The sequence below is a fragment of the Tachysurus fulvidraco genome, chromosome 20 (genome assembly GCF_022655615.1).
Source record: "Tachysurus fulvidraco isolate hzauxx_2018 chromosome 20, HZAU_PFXX_2.0, whole genome shotgun sequence".
Taxonomy (NCBI): domain Eukaryota; kingdom Metazoa; phylum Chordata; class Actinopteri; order Siluriformes; family Bagridae; genus Tachysurus; species Tachysurus fulvidraco.
Window position 1 is genome coordinate 8,345,600 of NC_062537.1, and position 18,917 is coordinate 8,364,516.

The 18,917-nt window shown below is 35.9% G+C and overlaps 1 protein-coding gene across 2 annotated transcripts; it reads left to right on the top strand.

Annotated features, from left to right (window-relative positions):
* The first annotated feature begins 956 nt into the window (after positions 1-956).
* Positions 957-11,433, top strand: LOC113638247 (solute carrier family 46 member 3). Of its 2 annotated transcripts, none has more exons than XM_027139274.2 (6): positions 957-1,132; positions 1,303-1,495; positions 2,403-3,270; positions 5,394-5,477; positions 5,900-6,056; positions 9,822-11,433. In XM_027139274.2, the coding sequence occupies exons 2-6, from the start codon at positions 1,319-1,321 to the stop codon at positions 9,916-9,918; spliced, it is 1,383 nt and encodes a 460-aa protein (XP_026995075.1). In that variant the 5' UTR covers positions 957-1,132; positions 1,303-1,318; the 3' UTR covers positions 9,919-11,433. The 2 variants fall into 2 exon arrangements, with proteins under 2 accessions (XP_026995075.1, XP_026995066.1); XM_027139265.2 differs by having other exon boundaries at positions 958-1,135; positions 1,307-1,495.
* The last annotated feature ends 7,484 nt before the right edge of the window (positions 11,434-18,917 follow it).

Genomic DNA, 18,917 nt, shown 5'->3' on the forward strand with positions numbered 1-18,917 from the left:
CTTTGATTTGACAAGAAATATTCAATCATTAACAAAAACAAAAAAATACAGTAAGAAATGATTAGTATGCTATATATTAATATTACTATATGTTATAATAATAATTGATTATTATTATTATTATAACAATATATTATTATTATTATTATTATTATTATTATTATTATTATTATTATTATTATTATTATTATTATTATAACAAGAAATCTGCCAGTCAGTGACATGCTTAGCAACATCATTCAAAAATGGTATAAGTACAACCTGAATCCAATCTTAGACCTCTGTTTAGTCAGTACTCTAAAGTTTTTTGGGGGAGAAACACGATGAATGACAGTTGAATGACGGTATTTTCTGTTAGATTAAAGGAATAAAAGAATTCATTAGTTTATTGGCAAAAATTAAATACAATGTACCGAATGCTTCTCGCACAGTGATAGGCTGACAATCAGGTGGCCCCGCCCCATAGGCTGACAGACAGGTGGCTCCACCCAATTAGGCTGACAGACAGGTGGCCCCGCACCATAGGCTGACTGACAGGTGGGCCCCGCACATTTATCTGACAGACATGTGGCCCCGCCCATTTGGCTTACAGACAGGTTTCCCCGCCCATTAGGCTGACAGACAGCCAGCTGGTGGATATCAAATTAATGTTAATATCAAACTTATTTGGTTGCAAAATTAGCACAGTACAGAATACAAATACATAATAGTAAGAGTAATTTAGTCTAATTAGGAGTAATTTATTTAATATTGATATTTTTAATTTGGGCTCCATTGATGCTCATATCATGCAGCTCATATAAGACTCGGTTAGATAATTATACTGGTGACTGAAAACCGACCGTTTTTAACATTTTGATGTATGCAAAACGAAAGCAAACATTAATGCCTTCATTTGATTAGTTCAACATGAAGCCACACAGTGGGCGGTCACAGTAGAATTGTCCAATCGGATACCAGGATCATCCGTAAACAGGAACAGTTCGTATCGGCGCACACACACGGCTGTATAATTTAAGAAGCATTTAGGTTTTTTTTTTATTATTATCACAGATGTGCGATATCGACAGTTTACTTCATCAGACTCTGAGGTCGGCTCGTGTGCTTTGGAAGTGGAAGTGTGGAGAAAAAACAGGTTGATAACGATTAAATGATTAAGATGTAATGAATTATTATGTATGTAATGTATGATTAAGAGCTCACTGGGTTTGACTGTAATTTTGTGACATTAGACATTAGACTGTAATTTTGTGACATTTAATCTTAACGTGTTGGACTTCTTGCTCTTTTTGCCTTCTATCCACAGTGACTTGGAGGAATGAAGGGTTTGTACTTGGTGGAGCCGGTGGTGGCTGTGTACGCCTTTGCAAGTTTTATGGTGTATCCTCTGGTGCAGCAGTATGTGTACCGCCGTCTGTGGCAGCAGATCACCAACACCTCCTACCCTGTTACAGACAATTCATCTCAGTGCAGCAACCATTCCAGCCATTATGAAGTGAGCCTTTACATCTGATCCCTTTTTACTTAAAGGAAATGTCCTCCTTGAAAAATATGTTTAGATTGTTATGTTTGAGATGTGCTGTGTGTTAAAGTGTTGCTTGATGTTATTTTCTTGTTATTCTTGTAAGAAGTTGTCCCACTGGCATGACCCAGGGACATCAATAGGTGCAGATATATTTGTGCTTTATAGCAGAAAAATCCATTGATATTGATAACCCAAATGCAACGGTTACATCCAAACTTTGCTGTAGGTACCTAAAAAATGTATGCCGTTATATGGAGTTATGGCAGAGACTCTGTTAATTAGTGATCTGCAAGATTACATGCAGGATGAATTTGACAGTGATATTCATGAGAGTCAAAGCATTGGAACCTTATTTGTTTGATGAGTCTATAAACAGATAAAGACAAAGGTCTGCTGTATCACTATCTTTAGGAACTGTTGAATAAGATCTCAGGTGCCACTGTCAGACAGTCAAACATCATTGTGTGTAATGTAGGAACTAAAGTAAAAATGAAAACAAACTACAAAACGAACTACAAAAATCAACTTTAAATATTACAAAATATATCTTGAACTCCAAAGAAGATAAAATGGTATTTAAAAAAGTCATTCACATGGAAATTTTCTTCTAAAATAACTGTATGCTAAGTAGAGGGCGATGCTGCCAGCTTTATTTGACATTTTCAGCTTGTATATTTATGCCAGAATTATTTGTATTATTAGTAACTTCTGCAATCTGCTTCCTCTTTCAACTTTCCATTTGTCTCATGCACTGTAAAGTGCACATTTGGGGTCCTTCTGAAGCAGCATTGCTTTCTGTGTCCCCTAGCTTGATTTGTTTTTTCTTTATGATTATTTGTTTGTTTTTTCAGTTTCTGTACTTTTTGTATTTTCTCAGGAAGTGCAAAAAGCCGCCTCGCAGTTCTTCATGTACTCAGAACTTTTCTCCATGATCCCCAGTCTCCTGGTGACCCTTGTCTTGGTGGCTTATAGTGACCAGCGTGGACGTAAAATCACCATCATTCTCCCACTCATAGGCTCTCTGGTCTACTGCTTGTGCTTCTTAGCAGTGTCCATTTTTGAGCTTAATCTCTACCTCCTAATTGCAGCATCCATACTCAACTCCCTCTTTGGGGGTGTAGGCACTATTCTTGGTGGCTGCTTCTCCTATGTGGCTGACTTATTCGAGGATGGAAAGCAGAAGATGCTCCGCATGGCTGGGCTGGACATGATGCTCGGGCTTCTCTCTGGCATGGCGTTAATCTCCACTGGCTACTTTTTACATGCTGCAGGATTTAACTGGCCCTTTTTCACTGCTGCCATGTTCCATCTACTAAATCTGGTATATGCTATCTTTGTTCTGGAGGAGAGCAGGGTGATTGACAGTGCAGCATATGCTGAAACCAACACTCATATATTCAGGAGGCTTACACTTGGGATCTACAGCCTCTTTACCATAGGAAGCAGGAGAAGGAACTGCCTGCTTGCACTCTTGATTGTCATCTTCTGCTCATTCAGCTTTGCGTACTTTGGAGGCATGAATTTGGTCACGCTGTACGAGCTGAATAAACCACTGTGCTGGAACGAGATTCTCATTGGCTATGGCTCAGCTCTATCCACAGCTGTTTTCGCCGCTAGCTTTGTTGGTGTGTACGTGCTGTCACGCTGCCTCTCTGAAAAACCCATCATCTTCATTGGGATGTTGTCCGTTTTCATTGGCTTGGTGATGATGGCCTTCATCAAGACCACACTTCTGATGTTTCTTGGTAAACTTTCCAATGAAATTATTATAGTATCTGCTTATGACTACACATTTAAACAGGGTGATATTACAAAACTCTCTATATGTTTTTCTCTCTATATATATAGATTAGCCAGACAAAATGATCCAAATAAGTAAGAATACAATATGAATTGTATATTCTCTTATATGCACATCATTTTCTATAAAAGCAATCAGTAGTGGCCTCTTTCAAGTTGCAAGTTGCTTTTTAACTGTCTATAAAGTTATCTATATAACTGTAATTGCCTATGTCCCACAGTCTGCTGCAAATTTATATGAATGTGCTTGTCCTAATATGTTTACATTTACATTTTTGCTGTTTCACAGACATCCTTCTCCAAAGCGATTTAAAGAATACTTTATCAGTGAATACATCCTCATACTTGTTTACTAGATCACAGACTTGAAAGTAACAGCAAGAAAATTAAAAATTTTAAAATCACATTTCAGTAAAATGTATTAAATATTTTACTAAATAATTTTGTACATGGGAAAGGGAATTTTTTTGTGATTTTGTATATTATAACATATATATATATATATATATATATATATAGTATACACATATATACGTGTGTGTGTGTGTGTGTGTGTGTGTGTGTGTGTGTGTGTGTGTGTGTGTGTGTATATATATATGTAAAATCACAAAAGTTTTTTTCCCTCTCAAATAAATAAATAAATAGCTTCTGTCATATGACTGAAAATGATAACCAGGTACAAAGCACAAAAGGTCAACTTGTTAATTTTTTTGTTGGCACCATTCCTTTTTCCTCGTTATACCAGAAAACCCCCTACATACAGATGGCTGTCAGTAGAGCATCGATTTACCCATATCTTATCTCTCAAGGCCGTTTTTTTTTCCCCCAAATGTGCTGGCAGTCCATATTGATTTCAGTGAGGCACTTTCCCTGCATGTCATAGTTCCACTCCATATGGCCAAAATTAAGTGGACACTTGACCATCACACCCACATGTACTCGTCCCAAAACCATGGGCAGTAACATGGAGTTGATATCCTGTTAAGTTGTTAAGATAATAATCTCCTTTTTTTTTTGGGGGGGGGGGGGGGGGTGTCATTCAAGCTTTCCACTAGATTGTGGAGCATGGCTTTGGGGATTAATCCATATAGCTACAAGAGAATTAGTGAGCTCAGGCAGTGAGGTCAGGCAAGCAGGTTTGCAATTCATCCTATAGCTCTGTTCAAGTTGTCATGTTGGAACAGATTTGGGCCACTTACTGGCAGTTAAGGGAAATTCTATTCTGTGTTCTTTAGACTTTGTGGTCAGGTCCGGTTTAAAAAAAAAAAATCATTTCTATCACCATATAAAGTGGTGTGAAAAGGTTTTTTTTGCACGTTTGTCACACTTTAATGTTCCAAATGATCAAACAAATTTAAATATTAGTCAAAGATTACACAAGTAAACACAACATGCAGTAATAAAAACCTTTATTACCAAACTGCACGTTGTGTTTACTTGTTATTTTTTGATTAATATTTAAATTTGTTCGATGATCTGAAACATTACTGTAAGTGTGACAAACGTGCAAAAAAAATCAGGAAGGGTTTTGCTATTGCATTTGGGTGATTTCTTTTTTTTAGCCCTCTGTATCCACACTTTACTAACCACACTTAAATGGCAGTTCTATGTCTGTTTTCATGTTTGTCAAACTAGCAAACAGCTCACAAAGACTACTAGAACCAGAGCTGAGAATATACTTAAATTGACAAATAATGAACCAAATACAGAAAGCGAAGTAATGGTCTTCATAAAAATGCCAGCATTATCAAGGTTCAGTTGCTTTTTGTTGTCAGTGATGCACATGTGGCACTCAGTAGCATTACTAGAAGTACGTTTTTCATAAGAACATACACTTATTTCGGATTAAGCATATTTTTTGTTATGGACGTTGACTTGTTCATCTCATGCTCTACACTGGAATCAATGGAACCCTTACAGAGTGTAGGAAATAATTATGTTACAATTACACTTCTTACAAACACTTAATATCACTCTACTACCTGTTGTCTTCGTAGGTGATTTAATTGTGCTTAAATGATCACTGCAAATATGTAGTCTGCAAATGTGTGAATTTTATTCTCTGTAGTGAGGATTCCCATGCTCCTGGCTATCATGCCATTTCCTGTTATGCGCTCCATGATGTCGAAGGTGGCTTCGAAGAGTGAGCAGGGTATGTTTAAAGAACTAAACCAGTGTTTTGTAACTAAAATCTCTTACTCAGCTAGTTTTCTGTGTCATAAGTGTCCTCCTGTCATTCTTGCTGTTTAAAGAAAATCTATGCTCACTCAGCTGTATCTTGTTGTTAAATTCTCAATCACTCTTCTTAAAATTCAGGACAATGAAGGCAGTTATAAGGTTGCTACTCCATTTTGGACACAAGCTAAAGGTTTTAAAACAACAAAACAAGATATACCATTTTGCAGAGTTTTTAAATCAGAGTTTTAATGTACTGTAAATCTGTACACATTATTAAACCTCCCTTTTGCTGGTCACACATTTTATAGTGAGATGTGTCTTTTTTGTACAATTAATGCATTAACTGTTAAATAATATGAGCAAGGGTTAATGTTTCTTTTTCTCTGCTTGTTTAAGGTGCACTCTTTGCATGTGTGACTGCCATGGATAACCTGACCACTACCGTGGCAAATGCAACATTCAACTTTATCTATGGCGCAACACTGTCCTGGTTCCCCGGATTTTCCTTCCTCCTGGCTGGTGTGTTCTGCCTCATACCCATAAGTCTGCTGGGGTAAGCATGTTAGCATATGGTTTTCTACAGAGGCCATTAATCAGTTTGTCTAAGATCTTTTAGATCTTTTTTGGGAACTGTTGCTTGATTTTGCTGCAGATTTTTTTTTTTTTTTTTTTAATGAAAAGTGACTTGGTGAAATTCCCACTGTTGTTCCAGCCCTCTCATTGCCACAGATGTGACCCATGTGCCCAGGGTTATTGAATCAGTTGCTCAGTACTGTTACAAGTATAAACAGAAGCGGCAGTGGCAGAGTCTATTTTTAAAAATGAGCATTTTCACCATAAAAGCTTGGAAGTGTTGTGTTATGTTTCATACAGTCACCACATGACTTTCAGCACCGTGGATTTTTTTTTTTTTTTTTTACTGAAGTTTCCCCAAAACATACTATACACTAGTATTTTTATCAATTTTATAAGGAAGTTCCATAACTTCCGATTTTCACTTACTTTATAAACAGTTTTAGTAATCAGCCTCTCTTTTTTTTTCTCAGTTGAAGTTACTAAATCAAAAATATTGAATCTTCAGGACAGAGGACTTTACACTTTCTAGTGTCATGTTATTTTTCCAAGAAGCAAGAATGTACAAAGTCCTCTGTCCTGAATATTCTTCCATTTCAGTAGTACTGATGTTACAAAATGCTGACACTGATGACTCCTTCCATGAAAGTTTTGTCTTTATAAAACCTTTATGAAACCAGTTAAAAAAGGTTAGCATCCTTTATAAGATTGTGTGGATCATCTGTTATAGTCTCTATGGTTGAGAGGTTACTATAGAAACAATAGTACATAGTAGAAATAAACATTTAAGGTGAATTAATTCTGGCTATTCCCAGAACCATTCATCATCACCATCAGTCCTGTCCGATTAAAGAATTTAACAGTGCTGTGGTTTACAGTAAGTGACAATAAAGGCAACCTTCTTTTTTTTTTTTAAGGCTTGTTTTGTTCAGAACTACGGGTGGTGTTTGATTTTCTGTTATCATGCTGAGTCACTTGAATCATCACTATTTTGATCCGAACAGTTGTGTAGTAGTTCAAGCATGACACGTCATTGTTAGTGTCCCGGTCAGCATCATAAAATAATTGTCATGCATGGATATGGATCTGTAACATAATGACCAGCACAGTATCCTCGAAAAACAAGCAGATAATGATTGTTAACAACTCAAACAGCCCAGAAACATTCTACTTGTTTTGCTTCCTCATAACTGAAATGCTACACCTTCTTTCTATTTCCCCATACCTCCTCCTTTTACACCATTTCAACAGCTGTTACCATGGCAACATACAATATCATACATAATATGTAGTCACTGTGACTGCAGGCAGTAACTGCATATGGCCATGATACATTATGTTTAAGCCAGTGTTATGATCCAGGTTTCTAGTTACCCACACAATGGAAACAAAAGTGACGAATAGGGTTCTAGTTTTACACATGATTGTCACGTAAAGTTCTGCTGGGAAACAAAGCACAGCCTTTAGCCCTGCGCCACATCATCATGTGTGACATCATGACATTTTTGTTATGATTAACTAGAAAACTAATAGCTGGAAAAGACTTTGGTCTGTTTTGTTTACATAGCACTTTGAACAATAGATATCGTCATCAAGCAGCTGTACAGGAATAAAGATGTTTTAGGTTTAATCTCTAATGATCAAACCAAAGATAAGAGCAGTGAGGACAATTCCCCTGAAACCAGACTCAGAAGAGAAAATGTCATCTTCTGATTACAGCAGCACACTGAAAGAAAAAAGCTCATTAATTTCATTTAAGTTCCAGGTGATTGAATTTAGTGACATTAACACAATTAGTTTTTGTTCAGCAAACATTTGAGTGTGTGTTTTCAAAGCTCTGAATAAAATCTAATCCTGAGCTCACAATCAAACAAACAGCGCTCAGTGTGCAACAAACTGCCTAACTTTAATACTGTATTTAATACCCATCAACATCAGCATCCCAAATATGTGGCTAAAACTTACAAGGCTCCAAAGTGTATTTTGCTTATTATTTTTGGATTGAATTTGCCAGAATTTGATAAAAGCTTTTAAAACTATATTTAAAAAAACAGAAGTCCTGTTTACTTGAACCGATTGAACCCTCGTTCATGTATGGATCCAAAAATGTCAACTGGAGGAGGACCTTGAGCTTGGTATGGTGCTACACACGTTTTGTTTTCTCTAGTATTTCTCTAGTATTTCTTTAGTGTCAAAGTTGAGAGTTAAAGGAGGCAGGTTTAGGGGAAATGTATACAGTTTGCATCATACTGATGTGGGGCTTTTGAACTTGGTCTGTATACAGGTTTGCAGAACTTGAAACTGATTTATATTTTGGCTATTATGGATTTCATCTTCTCTCTTCCTCTTTTTTTTGTTGGCTTAAAGTCCTATGGGTATTATATCATGATTTGTTAGATTGCATTTCATGGTAAAGGTCATTGGTTAAATGTGCTTGTGTCTCTGATTCAGATGTAGTTTGTGTGTGTGTGTGTGTGTGTGTGTGTGTGTGTGTGTGTGTGTGTGTGTGTGTGTGTGTGTGTGTGTGTGTGTGTGTGTGTGTGTGTGTGTTTTGTTTGTTCCTGGTTTGATCATTTAAGATACCGTATTATCAGTCATTTATAGGTGAAATCATTATTAATTATATTTTTATTCTATTTTACTTATTTTTTAAATTATATTATTATTATAAATAATTAGCAAAATTATGTTTTCAGATGGAAACAAGAAGTGATATCTACATAGTTTTGTACTGTTTAAAATGTTTTGATTTATTTAATGAATTTATGCTCTCTTGCATGAAATGATTAAGGAAAATTAAGTAAAATGACGTGAAGGAAAGAAGAAACAATATTTTTATTTTATTTGTGCAATATTATTAACCATTTCCATCATGCTGATTTGAATTGAAATGACATGATCATATGAAACAAATAGCAAATGCAAATTGTTACCAAATCAAATTATAATATTAACCTGTTCAGCCTGAGGCCTATTGTTGAGCCTTTTGCTTGGAAAAGACATGCTTATGTTAAAATAAGTATATCTTAAAAACTACCAGGTGTATTTGAATAATTCTGGTACCAAAATAAAGGTTAGAGAAGATGGAACACAGCAATAAAATAAATATATATATTTCACCTGACAAATTTTTACAATTTTAGACAGTATATCTCTCTGAATTCATGCAATGAAAGCATAAAAAGTCAAGAAATATATTTTATAACATTTCATCATTAACTGTTCAAAGAATTATTTATCTTTTGTGTATCAGATGTATTATAGAGAGGTTTTTGAATAGGAATGTTTAGGCAGAACTTATTGGCATACCAGGGTATCTGAGGTTTAAACTATAAAACTTTATTTATTTGATTGATGTCGCTGTAGGTGTTTATTCCATCTAAATATGACTATGTATGGTTTGTTTTGGAATCTCCTCACTAACAAAACTAGATACAGTAATGTGTGTCATGCTACAGCTGGACTTTTTGCTTCTGGTTCTGTCTGTTTTAATCTGTAGAATCTCAGCTTTCTGCTAAACCATGCTCGTGTTTGTATCGTGTAATGGCCGATTGCTGGTGTCAGTTTTGTTGTGTGCACAATTAGCCATTTAGCCATTCGGTGTTGGATACGTTCAGGCTTTGTATGGTTAAAGGATTTAATATTTCTGTCCTTGCTCAATCCCGGTACTAGGAGTGTTCAGTTTGTACAGTTTGATGACATACAAAAGTAGTTTCACTAATGTTTCACTTCACTTTTATTTCAGAATTCTTAGTTTCTTGGGGCTGGAAATGTCTCCTGAAAGTGAGAGTCTCTTGGCAGAAGAGGAAACTCAACAAACGGACAACACACCTGTGGTCTAAAAGGGGAAAAAAAACCCAGTCTGTTTGCAACTGTAGTGTGCCGTTTGGCAGTGCTTTTAAAATTTTACTTTTTGCACTTTATTTTTTACTAGAGCCATGACTTTAGGAATGTTGTGACTATATGTGAAAATAAGGGCATTTACAAAAAATGCTGACTAATAGGGAAATATAAATATACTTAGAAGGGTACTAATGGTCATATTGCACTTTTCAGTTCTTTGCAAGTTATGTTTTCAGAAGAATATTTTCAGTGAACTTGTTGTAAAATATTTGAAAATTATATTTATATGGGTTTTTTTCAACAGAAGATTTTCTTTGAATGAAATATGAAAAAAAAAAACAATATAGAAATTATAATGTTATTAATTATAAAAGAAACAATAGCAATAGTCTTTTTATAATATGTTTTATTAAGTGCCTTTATGTGTTTAGGTTTGAAATATCAGAAGAAGGTAATTTCATTACAGTATAAAGGGATGGGATGAAGTGTTTTGGTTCTGTCAAAGAAGAAAAAGCTTTAATCTGCAGTGCTATTGTACAACCTTTTATTTGTTACTCATATGGTAAAATAGATGCAGGAGTTTTCAAGCTGTCTAAAAGTTACACATAATTTAAGGAGTATTCGGTGGTTACTATGTCTTGATATCAAGCTGCGTGTTTCTAATCTTTCTAACGACATCCTGGTCAATCTTTCTTTCGCTTTTTTTTGTTTTACAGAAGGCTTGCCTCTGTTTCAATAGGTCAAAAATAGGCTAAACAGCTCAAACAGCTTATTCAATAAATTTGGAGTGAATATTATATATTAAAATAGAAATATACTTGAATATTTAAAATAAAAACGCTAATTTCTGTTATTCCACTAGGGGCAGTAGAGCTCGGGCCCACAAACACCTATAGACGTAATGTGTATATTCAATTCTGTATTAGCTGAAAAATCTGACACTAACCTCAGAAACATTGGATTCTTTTTGCAACCTTTTTTCTTTATTTTTACTTTTTTCTAATTTTGCTCTATCTATCTATCTATCTATCTATCTATCTATCTATCTATCTATCTATCTATCTATCTATCTATCTATCTATCTATCTATCTATCTATCTATCTATCTAATTTAGTATTTTGGGTAGTTTAATAACCATTTTTCAAAGAGTGTGAATACTTATTCCCTAAACTATGCTTAAATGTGTATATGGTTAAACCATACTTTGGATTTACTTAAATTTTTAATTTATTTCATTTATTTCATTAAAATATAGACTTCAGATCGATGCTAATAAAGGGACACGTTTTAGAGAAGGTTGGTTCACTTGACCACTAGAGTTATGTGTTGTGTTCTTAATCTTTTATGCATTAGGTAAAAACGTCCTTCTAAAATGCTGTATTTTTAATAAGAGTATTGTTAGTCTGAAGGCTGAAATTGTCAACCCTCATTAACAAGTACTGTTCTTTTTCACTGTTTCAAAACAACAACAACAAAAAAGAAAGAAACCTTCTAATAAAGTTCTTTTAGGCCATGCAAGAGAAAGGACATGTTCATCCAACACAGAATGATGTCTAATGGTCTTCTGTAAAACACATATTGAAATTAGACATTGGCTTATAGGATCATGTTACCTGTATTTTACATACAGTTGGGGGATAGGAAGAAAATATCATATCACAGTGCTGAAAGATGTTTCTATCACTTTAGATTAAAAACTTTAAAAAAAATACTAATAATAGGATCATTATCACCATGTTTCAACATCAAGTCCTCTGATCAGAGTTTGTGACTGTAATATCTCAGATATTAATATTTCAGAAAAGACTCTTGGACTGTTCCGTAAATTAGAATGATATCGATATTATATTAATTTTACCCACTTATTGTATACACTGCAGTGTATATTAGTATCATCATTTTTTGTGTTATGTGTTTACAGTCGGTTCGTATTCCAGACACATTTCTTAATGGCCACTAGATGTCGGTGTGTGTTTAAACTCACCACATCATCACAAGTAATATATGTGAGGAAGCATCCTCACCATGGTTCACTAAAAGACATCTATAATTGATTGCTTTCTTTTGTTAAGGATTTGTCTTTTTGACACGTTATGTTATGCACTCTACAAGACCTCTGAAGGTGTGAGGTACTATTTCACACCAAGTCCTATAAATTGTTAGGTGGAGCCTCCATGGATTATTTTTCCAACACATCCCACAGATGTTTATCAGATTGGGATCTGGGGAAGTTGGGGACCAAGTCAACACCTTGAACTCTTTGCCATGTTCCTCAAACCATTCCGGAACAATTTTTTGCCGTGTGGCATGGAGCATTGTGTTGCTGAAAGAGGCCACTGCTATTAGGGAGTACTGTTGTCATGAAGGGGGCAGTTGGTCTGTATATGACTTGGTCTGGTCATATCTGTTACATCCACATGAAAGTCAGGACACAAGGGTTTCTCAGCAGAACAATGCATCATTTAATCAACATTGCCAGGGCATCACACTGCCTCTTTTGCCTGGTTTGCATGTTTCCCATAGTGCATCATGGTGCCATCTCTTCCTCAGGTAAGAGATGCACATATACATCTGTTTTGGCCTTTGTCAAAGTCACTGAGATACTTGATCCAAAACATCAACTTCATGAAGAAGTGACCGTTCACTTGCTTCCTAATATATTTCACAGCTTAACAGGTGCTACTGTGATGTGATAAACACCTCACATGATTTAATGTCATGTCAGTCGGTGTTTACCAGCTGGTAGGATGTGACCTGAAAAGTAAGTGGGCTGTAAATGTGTCCCGTTAAAAAAGTTTATTTTTTGAAGACACGTTTATATTGTACAGCTGTAATATTTGCATCGTTATGGTCTGGAGTTCAATTTTTGCACTTCTGTTTTGTCAAGTTATAATAGTTAAATAAATAATAACAGTGACAGGAAGGCAAATAAAAGTTAACTACTGTTGTGCTAAAAAGTTTGCACACCCTGGGAGAATTTGCAAGATGTGTACCATTTTTTAAAGAAAAAGTGAGAAGGCAAAACAAATGTTTTATTTATTATAGGACTCAAGTTACTACAGTATGTAAGGTGTAACAAAATGTCACAATCATCAAAACAAAACATAACAAAAAAGAAAATAAGGAAATAATCCCTGTTCCAAAGTTTTTGCAGTCTTTTGTAATAATTATTCATGAGGTCATTAATTCTTTCAGGTAGTATAGCTGCCCATTCTTACTGCCAAAATGCCTCTAGTTCCTGTATGTTTTTTGGTTGTCTTTCACAAGCTACATGTTTGAGATCTCCCCAAATTGACCCAATGCTATTGAGGTCAAAAGACTGTGATGGTCACTCCAGAATCTTTAGCTTTTTCTGCTGTAACCATTGGAGGGTCAACCTTGCCTTGTGCTTTGGATCATTGTCATGTTGGAACATTCCCCGGGCACCACAGCATAAATGGCTGCCCACTGCTCTGGGTGCGTGTGTGTTCACAGTGTGTGTGTGTGTGTTCACTGCTGTGTGTGCACTTTGGATGGGTTAAATGCAGATAGCGAAATCTGAGTATGGGACACTCAGTTTTGGTCTCATCACTCCAAATGACTCTGCTTCAGGTAGACCAAGAAAGATTTTACCCACTACTGCCAGAAGAATTTTTCAGGATGCAAAAAACCCACAAACAACTTTGAGAGAATTACAGGCTGCTCTGGAAAAAAGTGTTGTTGTTGTTTCAAGGAGCACAATAAGGACATACTTGAACACAAATGACGTGCATGGAGGAGCCCTTGCCACAAAAATGCCCTCCTTCAGACAGCATCTTAATTCAACATTAAGAATTGCATGTATTGTTCTATGCAGTATAATAATAATAATAATAATAATAATAATAATAATAAGTAGAATCCCATAATGACTGCATTATTGACATGAAATGTCAAAACCCTCAGTAGCCACTTTTTGCCAAAAGTATTGGCACCCCACCGGGTATTCTGGTGACGTCACATGTAGCCCCGCCCCAAAACAAGCAAAATCAAAAATTTGCACAACATGAACATGTGACATATCAAAACACTCAGCACAATGAGGGGAACTGCCCCACGAGTATTCTGGTCACGTCACGTGAAAATTACAAATTTGCACAACATGGACATGTGACATATCAAAACACTCAGCACAATGAGGGGAACTGCCCCACAATCATTCTGGTCACGTCATGTGCTTTCACAATCATTCTGTCCACTTGCCTCAAAAAAGCACCGGCCTTGCAAATACTTGCACCATCAAAGCCAACATCAAAGTTTGTCGTGATGAACTTTACAAATCTAGTTGCAATTACAATGAGACTTAGGTATGGAAATGGCCCTTTAATGGCCATTTAAACCCCTGTGTGTTTACAGTAGAATGTGGCCAAACATTCATGTATGTGTAAACTTTTTATCAGGGTTGTTTATGTGATTTCAGTTATCAGGTTTTAAAAAAGGAGTCTAACAACTGTGTGATAATTATTGACTTCATGTGACCACTATCCTTAAATAAGAAAATATTATTTTGCATTATCAGTCATATTTTCCAAATAAATGCCAACGTTTAACAATTTCTTTCAGGTTATGCAAATGTTTGAGAACAACTGTACATGTTATTTACAGTACATGTCATTTTTGAATAACTATAGCATAAGACATTTAAACACACAACACCCAAGAGCTATACCGATCAGCCATTACATTAAAACCACTCACATCTTACATGCATAACATCGATTATCTCAACACATTGGTGCCTGTCAAGGGGTGAAATATATTAGGCAGTGAGTAAACAGTCAGGTATTAAAGTTAATGTATTAGAAGCAGGAAAAAAAAACAAACAAACAAAGTTTCTTTGAAAAGGACTGTGATATCTAGAAAACCAGAGCACCTCCAAAACAGCTGGTCTTGTAGGGTTTTCCCAGTATACAGTGGTTAGTGTCTACCGAAAGTCGTCCAATATTGAACAACTAGTGAAGCATTGATAGGGTTATAACTGCCCAAGGCTCTCTGATGTACAAGTGAAGGATATGCTGTCTGGTCTGATCCAACAGAAGAGCTACTGAAGCACAAATTGCTGAAAAAAATTAATGTTGGTTATGATAGCAATGTAGTGTTTGGCAAAGGAAAACATCAGACTCAGAATATACTGTATAAAATAGCAGTTATGCCTTCAGAGAGATGAAGTTAAAAATGACCTGGATTTTCTTCTGTGGCTATCAGACCTGTGTGATGCATGATTTCTCCCTGAAACAATGCTGTGTCATTCCCAGCAAACCTAGGCTTGATGAATAAAATGCTGAAGCAGTAATGCATGAATGCACGGAGCCGTCTGAGTCCTGTAGTACAGTATACAGGACCTAGATCCAGAGGATAGAGGGTTTCTTTGTTTTCCACCTCAGAGCTTACTCAGCACCACAGCGCTGCGGGAGACTGCTTTGTTCTCGCACGCTCTCTCTTTCAAGTATACTCTCACTCTACCATTCTCATTTTCTACCTTGCTCTCACACTTTCTGCTTGTGTGTTGTATTGTGCACTCTCTCATCTGCCATATAGGTTTCACACACACTCCCACACACACTACCCTGGCGGCATTAATAGCAGACAGGCACAGAACAGTGGGGCACATCATTAAACAGGGCACAGCTGTTAGTAAGTGCACACACATTAGACATTAATACTAGTTTAGTGTGTGTATGTGTGTGGGTGGGTGGGTGAAAAGCAGGGAGGGGGTTGTAGCATTAAAGCAAAGTAAGATTTAGATATTTCTGTGTTTTAGTCACAAAACATGATTCATTTAATTACTCTTTACTGCTTTATCTTTGTCATGGTTGTGCTGGTGATCAGAGATGTGGTGGGGTCTCCCTCTCTCTCTCTCTCTCTCTCTCTCTCTCTCTCTCTCTCTCTCTCTCTCTCTGTCTCTCTCTCTCTCTCTCTCTCTCTCTCTCTCTCTCTCTCTCTCTCTCTCTCTCTCTCTCTCTCTCTCTCTCTCTCAAAGATTTTTCTCCCCTATTCTAATGTTAACAATACATGAAGCTCTCAACCTGTTTTTGCATTTTGCATTTCCTCACCTGATTAAAATCATCCATAAGTAGTCTCTCTTTCTTTCTCTCTCTCTCCGTTGAGCAATTCCCAAGCTCTTAGTGTTCCGAGTTCCTAGCCTGGTTGTCTCTTCTTATGGAGCTACTTCGTGAATCCTGGCATTCTACCCCTGGTTGGAGTCTTGTTGCCCGCTAGTCACCCTGCCAGGGATTGATCTGCATGGTCAGCCAGGTTGTGGATGGAGCAGCCCAGAGACTGTCATGCCTTCTTTGAACCAATGTTGTGTCAGTCAGCTGTATGGTCTGGCCTTTATCAGAAATCATTTGAAAATTTTGACAGGAAAAAAATGGTGCATGGTCCATGATGAACTCCTCAGGAGCTCTCAGTTGCACTGTTATAAACTGTTGTTGAAAGGACATTATTTACATTTACATTATGTACTGTCCAGTGTCACCCAAATGACTATGGCTTCCCTTCTGAGTCTGGTTCCTCTCAAGGTTTCTTCCTCATATCATCTCAGGGAGTTTTTCCTTGCTGCCATCGCCTCCGGCTTGCTCATTAGGGATAGGGATAGAGCTATAGTATTTTAAATTTTAAATTAATATTTTTAATTAATTAGAAACTTTAATTGTATGTATTTGTTTATACATTTTTATTCCTATTTTTTCTTCTTCTAATTATTATTATTATATATATTTGTATCTTTTTTTTCTCTCCTCTGTTTCTATACTTCTGCAAACCTGCTTTGAGACAATGGGAATTGTTAAAAGTGCTATACAAATAAATTGAATTTGAATTAATTAATCTTCAAACATCATTCTGAAATATGACAATTAGTTTCCTATTATTATTATTATTATTATTATTATTATTATTATTATTATTATTATTATTATTATTATTATTAATAATAATAATAATAATAATAATAATAATAATAACAACAATAACAATAATAATAATAACAACAATAACAATAATAATAATAATTGTTATTATTATTATTATTATTATTATTATTATTATTATTATTATTATTATTATTATTATTATTATTATTATATTCTTTCTTTCTTACTATTTATCTTATTTGTGTTAATTTTGTAGGCAAAAGAAACCAAAACAGGCTAGTTTTATTTCTTTTTTTTTTCTATCAGCTAGCATGAATAATTGTTGACAATACTAAGCTACCTGAAACATAGATTAAAAAAAAAGAAAAGAAAGATAGTGTGTTTTCCTTTCTTGAAAAACTTTAAAGCAAACTTAAAACAGTATATAGGCTCATAACATTTATGAGCCTAATTAAAAATATAGCTAGTAAAGAAATTGCTTTATTTGAAGCAGGTATTGTGCAACTACACAATTCTTTACTGCATGATAAAATATTTAGCAGGGGGCACAGTGGTCTCATACCCTTGAGGTTGGTAAGTGGTGGCCTGTGTGAGTGGTATTTGCATGTTCTTCTTGTGCTTTAGAGATTTCCTCTGTGTACTCTGGTTTCCTCTCCCAGTCCAAAGACATGTGTGTTAGGCTGATTGGCATCTTTAGTTTGTTGGATTAAAAATCTCTTCAGAGTTCCACTCCTAATGCTAATGTAAGCTAACAAATCATGTTTCACATCCGTTCCAGCAACAGAATACTTCTTTAACTGATGGTGAATTATATAGCACAGGCATGCTTGAATGAGTTAAAAAGAAAATTGGTGTTGGTGTTGACCTCTAGAGTGAAACCATGCAAGGATGGAACCATGAAAGGATCTTACTTCTCTTTCATTCAGGTTACAACCTCAGTAGTAGTCAATCATCCTTCGCCTTTTCTGTGAATCAGCTTGTACTGTATCTTTGCCGTGTACATTTTCTTCCCCTAATTTCTTGCAGACGTGTTTGTATATAGGTGATGCAGGATCAGAGTGAAAGTACTTTGTGCCACAGTCATAATTATAGAGTTGCCTTGGTCTAAAAGTGAAAACATTTCTAAATGCATACTGGACTACTGAATACACCATTACCATGTGTACATCATCCTTTCCCTCATTTCTTTTATAATTTTTCCATCAAAACTTTTTGCATTTACCATTCAGTTGTGAGCATACTTATAGACTGTAATTATATCATACTTCCTCTCTCTCTCTCTCTCTCTCTCTCTCTCTCTCTCTCTCTCTCTCTCTCTCTCTCTCTCTCTCTCAGCTTGCTTCATCCTCAACCACATCTCCATGGCAAATTGACAAGCTTTTTATTTTCAATCTCAAATATAGATCACTGTGTGGAGTTTCAAACCACAGGCTCAGTCTAATTGAGATCTCTTGGACTACACTACATCCAAGGCCGGAACGAGCAGAGCTGCCTGGGATTTCAGCTCTTGACGTGTCATCTTTTCTGACAAGGTGATATTGAGTTGCAAATCCTGCTATTTACAATGATGAGAGAAGAACTATTTTGTGATTTGGATAGAGGTTAGATTCAATTTCCATGGATATAATGAAAGGCTCATCCGCACTGGGAATCACTCTGCACTGGGAAATTTCTCTGAAAACTAAACCAGAATTGACTAATAGCCAATTACTGTGATACTTTGATGGTCCAAAAAAAAGTAATATATCAATAACTGCAGTATGGTCAAGTTAGTACTGAAAAAAGCAAGCGACATGAACTCCAGCCTCTATTCACACACATAATAACACTTTTTACTGCTCATGCCTAATTTGCTTCTGACCAGTGGCCTCTCTCTTTGAAGTGCTTCACGTGGAGTCCAATCCTAATTACAGGTTTCTAAGTCATGTTTAAATTGAACACTGTGTCTTACGAGACAAGTCAGAGAAAGGTCATTGAGTCGATCAATAAATCTGCCCCTGTTTGGGTTTTTGTCACGAGTTACACAATTTCACTTTTACTGCATTTCATACTGATTTATTGAGTATCAACAAAGTCTTGAGTAAATGCCATCTACTCATCAGCC

What these genes read in the sequence shown, in the direction of transcription:
- LOC113638247 (XM_027139274.2), top strand. Translation starts at nt 1,319, where the DNA reads ATGAAGGGTTTGTACTTGGTGGAGCCGGTGGTGGCTGTGTACGCCTTT. An exon ending in ACCATTCCAGCCATTATGAA is followed by an intron (nt 1,496 to 2,402) that starts GTGAGCCTTTAC and finishes GTATTTTCTCAG; the next exon opens with GAAGTGCAAAAAGCCGCCTC. An exon ending in CACACTTCTGATGTTTCTTG is followed by an intron (nt 3,271 to 5,393) that starts GTAAACTTTCCA and finishes TATTCTCTGTAG; the next exon opens with TGAGGATTCCCATGCTCCTG.